Source organism: Camellia sinensis, chromosome 15 (genome assembly GCF_055761805.1).
Source record: "Camellia sinensis isolate YWXY chromosome 15, ASM5576180v1, whole genome shotgun sequence".
Lineage (NCBI taxonomy): Eukaryota > Viridiplantae > Streptophyta > Magnoliopsida > Ericales > Theaceae > Camellia > Camellia sinensis.
This window is the reverse complement of record NC_138975.1, coordinates 102,132,379-102,140,177: the sequence shown is the minus strand read 5'-3', so window position 1 is coordinate 102,140,177 and position 7,799 is coordinate 102,132,379. Positions and strand designations below refer to the sequence as shown.

Below are 7,799 nucleotides of genomic sequence, written 5' to 3'. Positions count from 1 at the left end.
ACATTAATCAATTCCCAGTTCGGCCGCCGATAAGGCCTTCAATTAGCAGTTTAAACATAAAACATGAACAGATAGTCAAACAGTCAAACAGATAGACTACAGATTAACATACATACTCGGTCAATTCAGTTCCAGTTTTCAGTCAGTCAGTTCAGTACTTTAATCAGTTCAATTATCAGTCATAATCAGTTCAGTTTAACGGTAATCAATGTTTGACGGTAATCAGTGGTGAGGGTTATTACAGAAAGCTCCAAGCAATAAGCAGTTTCTAATTGTTGTTACTAACTATTTCACAAAGTGGGTTAAAGCAAAACCATTGGCACATAGACAAGATGCAGATATCAAGCGCTTTGTTTGGAAGAATATCATCACTTTATTTGGCATACCCAGGGCGCTTATTTCAGACAATGGCACTTAGTTTGATTGCGGTGTCTACCGAGAGTTGTGCGACATGCATAGCGTTCGACCATATTTCTCTTCACCAACTTACCTGCAAAGTAATGGACAGGCAGAAGCTTCCAACAAAGTATTCCTGGATAGCATCAAGAAATGTTTGGAAAAAGCTAAGGGCAAGTGCGTTAAGGAGTTATCGAGTGTATTGTGGGCCCATCGCACTATGCCATGACGTCCTACGGGGGGAGACCCCATTTACCTTGTGTTTTGGCAATGAAGCTATCATCCCTTTAGAGATTGGCCTACCAACCTTTCAATCGAGGGCCTTTGATACAAGCCAAAATAATATGATGCTAGCCTTGGATATGGACTTACTTGAAGACCGCTGAGATCGGTCCCTTGTGACTATGGCGCGATATCAGCATTAACTTGCTAAATCATACAATCAGCAAGTGCATCTGTGCTGGTATACTTTTGGAGAGTTGGTCCTTAAAAAGTACTCCCTGCTGCTAAGAATCTTGCGGATGGTAAACTCGGCCCTAATTGGGACTGCCCATACCAGATCGACTCCATCGCTGGGGCAGGGGCATATCGACTCTCAGACATGAACGGAAAAAAGTTATCTTAACCCTAGAATTCTACTCATCTCCGCAAGTTTTGTCATTAGTATTGATGGTTAGTAAATATTCCTAGGCTTCTGTGTATATTACTACCTTCTATAGGTAGAGAATCAATGATACATGACGTTATTTTTCTTGTTTATTTAATTCTGATTGCCTTACTCTTATTCAGAAGTAGGGCTGCAAATGAACCGAGCTGTTCATGGACAACTCGGGCTTGGCTCGTTAAGAGCTCGTTCGAGCTTGATTCGATTAGCTAATAAACAAGCTCGAGTTACATTTCCAGGCTTGTTTGTTAAATAGGCCGAGCTCAAGTTGACTAAGGCTCGGCCTAGTAAGGCTTGTGAGCAATAGTATTTAAGTAAAAAAAAAAAATAGGGTTACTCTTTGTATCAGATTCATACGCTGCTCCTGCTTGCTACTCTTTGTAACCTACACAATCCTATCCTATTACTGCTGCAAACATTTAACACTCAACAATGCAGATTTGGCCAACACTTGAATCAATCACACAAAGAATTAATCTCATTAACTCTCAAACACTCAAACATCGACGACCGTATAGTTTCGTTGCTTTGGTGAAGATTTAAGACTGGGAGATTATTCTTCTCTTGAATCCGTTGTGGTAAGTTAATTCTTCTTCTTCTTCTTTTTCTTCTTCTTCTTTCTCTCTCTCTCTCTCTCTCTCTCTCTCTCTCTCTCTCTTTCAACCATGGTGTCTCACATGCTCTTATGCACACAATACACTTATTTCACCATTGACCCTTTCTCTCTCCTCTCCATTCAGTCTCAAATTTGTAAAATTAGGTATTTCTCACTACCTCTTCCAATACACACACTGTTATATATATTTTGTTCGTTTTCTTTACTAGAGTGAAACTTTAATCATGTATATATTTGTGCCCCCCCCCCTTTTGTTTTTGGATTGGTTTTTGTTCCCTATTTTGAACATATAAATTAGGGAAAAACCACAATATCTCTCTCTCTCTCTCTCTCTCTCTCTCTCTCTCTTTTATGATTCTATTTGATAGTTTTGATATTTTTTCAATTTATGAAGATGATTTTTGAGTTGCATAATGAGTGCATGAATATATATATATATATATCCATATTCAAATTTGGTCTTGGTTATATTTGTCAATAAAGATGATGTACTAATTTTATGCTTTAAAAGTTCAATTTTTGATGCTTTGTTTTGGATTTCACTTATTTGATACAATGGTGGTTCAATTTTTAGTATATATATTGTCTCCTTTTTTTTGAGTTGCATAATGAGTGCATACATTTCGTCACACAAAATTGTAGTTTATTTTGCAAAATTGAATGGCATTGAGCATCCTTGAACCAAACTCTACTTTGACTCGCAAAACCAGAATTGCTCTGCGATTTTGAAGATGAATTTGCATTTCGGTTCTGTATGTGATTTTAGTACTTCAATAATATTGTAGTTTATGGTACTGTTACTACTTCAAATATATGTGTGTGTATATATATATTCAAATATGGGTCTTGGTTACATTTGTCAATAGAGATGATTTACTAATTTTGTGCTTTAACAATTCAATTTTTGATGTTTTGTTTTGGGTAATTTTCTATCTTGGTTTCACTTATTGAATACAATGGTTGGTTCAATTTTCAGTTTCTTAATTTATTATTATTCTAGTTCAATTTTATGTTGATTGTTAATTTATTAGTACATTAATTTATTTCTTGCATTACTGTTATTTTTCTTAGATATGTCAGATAGACAAATTAATCTCACTTCTCCAGAGCAAGATTCTTGTACACCGTTTTCGTCATTTGAAGAGTCATCCACTAGTCCACTCATGGATACAGTTAATGAAGATGCAAATGATGTGGATAATTTAATTGAACTAGAGGAAGATGTAAGGGAAAATGGAGTTCTTGAAGACAACAATCCATTCCAAAAGAAGACTAGGAAACAAACATCAAAAGTTTGGAATGAAATTAAAAAAGTGGTTCTTTTAGATGGTACTAAGAAGGCTGAATGCATGCATTGCAAAACAAGATTTGCCATTCCTCCAATGGGTGCTACAACTCAGCTTCTTAGGCACTCAAACAATTGTGCTAGACGACAACTTGTTGACAAAAAGCAAAAGGTTCTATCACTTGAGACAACCGGGTCTGACAGTGTGACCAATGTGGCAGCTTTCAAGTATGACCAAGCAAAGGTGAGGGAAGCTACTTCTCATATGATACTTTATCATGAGTATCCTTTTATGAAAATAGAGCATGTTTTATTTAACAAGTTCATGAAAACTGCTACTCCACATTGGCAAAAGATAACTCGTACCACTGCAAAAAATGATTGTGTGCCGACTTATGATATAGAAAAGAAGAAGTTTAAAATATTATCAAAGATTGTTAATAGGATTAGCATTACAACCAACCTATGGAAGTCAAGGAAAAAAATTCAATACATGGTTGTCACAGGCCATTTCATCGATATTGATTGGAAGTTGCAAAATTATGTTCTTAACTTTTGCAATGTACCACCTCTACACACTGGAGTTAACATTTTGAATGCTCTTTACAAGTGTCTAGTTGAATGGGACATTGAAAATAAGGTGTGTACTATAACAGTGGATAATTTGCTTGAGAATTTTGAAAGAAACCTTTGCAATGAAAAAGTTATTTTTTGGTGGAAAATTTTTTCATGTACATTGTTGTGCCCACATACTGAATATCATGGTGTAAGATGGGCTTGGCCAAATAGGAGATATTATTGATGGTGTTCGAGATGGTGCAAGTACTTGAGTGTATTAGTGAGATTGCTAAGCAATTGCAGTTGCCTTCAAAAAAATTAATTTTAGATTGTCCAACCCGATGGAATGCAGCTTATATGATGTTGTCTGCTGCTTTGGAGTTTAAAGATGTCTTCCCTAGATATCAAGAAAGGAATCCAGGTTTTGTTTACATGCCTAGCCTTGAAGATTGGGTAAAAGTTGAGACTGTATGTCAATTTTTGGCAATTTTCAATGAAGTCACAAATATCATATCCGGGAGTAAATATCCTACTTCTAATTTTTTTCTTGCAAAGGTTTGGAGGATAAAAGAAATATTGAATGAGAAGTCGGTGGATGAAAATGACTACATAAAGGCAATGGCTTTGAAGATGAAAAAAAAAAAAATCGACACATACTGGGGTGAATATAATTTGTTAATGGCTATAGCTGCAGTGTTGGTTCCAAGATTCAAATTGATGCTTGTTCAGTTTTGTTTTCCAGAGATCTACCTAGAGGCAAAAGCTACTAGAAACATTTCTATGGTGTGTGAGGCCCTATATTAGCTTTACAATGAATATGTTGTTATTCATACTTCAAGTAACAATGAGCAAAGTTTGCAACAAAGCACTCAAGAAGCTAATGATTCTAGTAATGCTACTTATGATCTTGGAAAAGTTCTCGGGATGGGAAGATCTAAATTTGAATCTTTTGTTAGAAAAGCTGACACAATTCAGCTTGCAAATCTGACTTGGACATTTATTTAGAAGAAAGTGTTTACATATGCAATGAAGGTTCAAATTCCCATTTTGATGCATTGGAGTGGTGGAAAGTGAACAACCTCAAGTATCGGATATTGTCCAAGATGTCAGCTAATATATTGTCAATTCCAATGAATACAGTGGTGTTAGAGTCGACATTTAGTGTTGGGGGTAGAGTTATTGATCCCTATCGAGCATCATTATCAACGGAAATAGTCCAAATCTTACTATGTGGAAATGATTGGGTATGTGTACTACATGGACTCAAAAAGGGATCAGATGTATGTATTTTTTCTAATTATTAATTTTGATCCATACAATGACAAATTCCTTTATTATCAATTTATGTGAAACATAACATTGAAATAATATATTCTTGTTTCTTTTGATAGACTATGGAGTCATCTTTCAACAAGATTTTGCTTCCTTAGTTTGACATCTTTGGATATGTTTCATCTTTAATAAACTAAATTTCTTAAGTTTTATCATAAGATTAATTCATATATAATAATTCTACTGTTAAAGGATGAAGGCTCATGCGAAGTTCCAAAGAAATGAAGACTTTTTGGTGTGTTTTCAAGTGAATCAAGTCAAGAAATTAGTGGTTTAGTTTTTTGTTATTATGTTTTGTTTAAGGATGCACTGTGTATTGTCCTGTGTAATGTGTTTTATTTAAGGATGCACTGTATTTTTGGTAATTATGTTTTGTTCAAGGATGCACTATTTCACAGACTTTTTATTACTAGTTGTATAGATTTTTTATTTTTTATTTTATTTATTTATTTTTGGGTTTGATTTTTGTGAAAAAAAAATGTGATTGAAAAGTTTATTGAATTAGTGATAGAACAGTGTACATCACTCTCCATATGTGAATTGAAATTTCATTTTTTGAGTTATAGATGTGAATTTGAATTTTGAGCTTGTTCGAGCTTGAGCTCGTTCGAGCTTGTTTACGTTGTCGAGCCTAGATGAGCCGAGCTTGAGCTTTTAAATTAGCCAATGAGTCGAGCTCAAACATAATTTCTGAAGCTTGACTCGATTTCCCTTATTTTGACAAAGCTAAGCCTGAACATCTGAAAACTCGGCTCGGCTTGTTTGCAACCCTATTCAGAAGCACCATCAATAAAGCCTCTGAATTCGGAGCGCTCTTCGTGCTCGGTATGAAGCGCCATCAGTAAAGCCTTCGAATTTGGAGCACTCTTCGTGCTCGGCACTTAGCGCTGTAGACACCCCATTTTTGACCGACCTTAAGACTCAGACGTCATCGTTTGTACACTCAATGATTGTGCATGTTTGTGCTCGTTTTGAGTGCCCGGAGTTCTCAGCGGAACACCTTATCTTTGAGCCGATAAACCCTCTTTGTTTTGTGCTTGTTTTTTGATCAAACCTTGGTGCCTCTTTCCTGGAGGGGGGGAAGGCCTTGTCGGCCACTTTTGGCACTTGTCGACCACTTGAAGTGGTCGGTCGGCTAGGGGGGCCACCTAAAGTGGCCGGCCAGCCACCTAAAGTGGCCGACGGCCATTTTTCTCCTTTTTTAGATATTTATTGGCCAGCTATGCCAGCTGTTGTCCACTGATGCCATCTCCATAAACGTGTATGGAGGGATGAATGCAAGCTTTTAGCTTTCATTTCTATATAAGGGAAGGTCTCTCCCCTATTTGAGAGGTTACACAATTTTGTGAGAAAAATTTTCCTCTCTCTAGAATTCTCTCTCTCATTATTTTGTGCTTGAAAGTTGAAATTTTCTACACTTTTGTTCTAAGGCCCTTGACCAAACACCTTCACCTTGGAGCTGAGGTTCTTGGAGGTCTTGTTTGAGCTCTCAAAGATGGTTTTAGCTCAGAATCTTTGCTGTTTGTTGTTGTGCTTCAAAGGTATAAGGCTCACCCCTTTTAAGCTTTATTTTAGTTGCTTGTTTGGCCACCTTTGCATGCTGTTTTTGGCCTAGTTTTCAACTACAAAAATCTCTGTTTTTAAGGTTTAAAAATGGTGGTTTAAGGCCTTTTTGAAGTTAGGGGTGGTCCACCTTCTTTTGTAGCTTGTTTGCTAAGTGTTGTGCCATTCTTCAAAGCTTTTTGAAACAACATTTTTTGACCTTTTAACCACTGAATTCCAGGAAAATTTTAGTGGTAAAAACTTGGTTTTGAGTTCCAAAATAGGAGGGGGTGGCCTCCCCTCCTTGTGTCTTGTTTGCAAGTGTAGATGGCCTAACATGTGACCATGTTTTTCTACCTTTTTGCGACTTGATCTCAGCATGTTTTAGGCTTTGTTTTGACTAGTTTCAACTCTGTTTTGGGTTGGTTGGTGCACTTGAAGCTTGCTCTTTGTACTTCTACTGCAATTATGCTTACTAGTCTAGCATGCCTAATGAGTTAGTCCATTATTCTAGCTTGTGTTAGCTTGACTCCAGCACATTTTTGCTAATTTTTTTACATGCTTTAACTCTGTTTTGAGTGGTCTTGGTCATATGAGCCTTGCCTTGCATGGTTGTAGTGCAAATGACCTTTACTAGCTTTGCATTTTAAGGCCACAAACATGTTGTGCATGTGTTGATGGCATGTTGTAGCATCATTTAACATGTGATTTCAGTGCATATAGCTTTGTCACACTCTCATGTATCTCACTCTTTCATTGCTTTTAAGAGTTGTGCTTTGAGCCTTGCTTGCGAGCTAACAAATGAGCATGTTTTTCTTGCATTCTATGCTTCAATTTTAGTATGTTTTAGCCACTGTTTTGGCATGTGTTAGCTCTATCCAGAGCTGGTTTGGTCATTTGAGCTTGATATTGCATGTCTCTAGTGTAGTTCTCTTCACTAGTTTATTGCTTTTGGCCTTTGAGCATGTCTTGCATGTGTTGCTTTCATATTGTAGCACTATTTTTCATGCTATTTCAGCACTGAAAATTCTGCAACCTCCCCCGATTCTTCACTTTTTCATTTTCTTTGAGGGTTGGTTAACCTTATGGTTGTGTTTAAGCTTGAGATAGAGCTTGTGTTAATGGTTTTAACTCTCTTTTGAGGGTTTCTACCAACCAAAGGCATGATCTCTCTCATGTCTTAAGCCATCTTTTGGTTGATCCCTCTCTCGTTAGAGGGCACTCATCTTGGACTTAACCGGTTAAAGAATGGCTTGGTAATGTAAAATGTGTAAACAAGAATTAGATAAGTAAAACATGACCAATATAAGCATGTTGTGTTTGCATTGCATTGCGTTCAATTAGACGTTATATTGAACACAAGGTAGATTGGTCCATTTCATACTCAAAGTGATGAAATGAGCCAA

The 7,799-nt window shown here is 36.6% G+C and overlaps 1 protein-coding gene across 1 annotated transcript; it reads left to right on the top strand.

Annotated features, from left to right (window-relative positions):
* Positions 1 to 2,749: 2,749 nt before the first annotated feature.
* On the top strand, positions 2,750 to 4,949 carry LOC145813165 (zinc finger BED domain-containing protein DAYSLEEPER-like). Its single transcript, XM_082908437.1, has 4 exons — positions 2,750 to 3,601; positions 3,751 to 4,306; positions 4,495 to 4,763; positions 4,911 to 4,949. The coding sequence occupies exons 1-4, from the start codon at positions 2,750 to 2,752 to the stop codon at positions 4,947 to 4,949; spliced, it is 1,716 nt and encodes a 571-aa protein (XP_082764563.1).
* The last annotated feature ends 2,850 nt before the right edge of the window (positions 4,950 to 7,799 follow it).

Bases quoted from the DNA above. Each gene is read 5' to 3' on its own strand.
- LOC145813165 (XM_082908437.1), top strand. From the start codon at position 2,750: ATGTCAGATAGACAAATTAATCTCACTTCTCCAGAGCAAGATTCTTGT. The intron at 3,602-3,750 runs GTGTGTACTATA...TTGGCCAAATAG, and splicing joins AATGGGACATTGAAAATAAG to GAGATATTATTGATGGTGTT. The intron at 4,764-4,910 runs GTATGTGTACTA...TTCTTTTGATAG, and splicing joins TACTATGTGGAAATGATTGG to ACTATGGAGTCATCTTTCAA.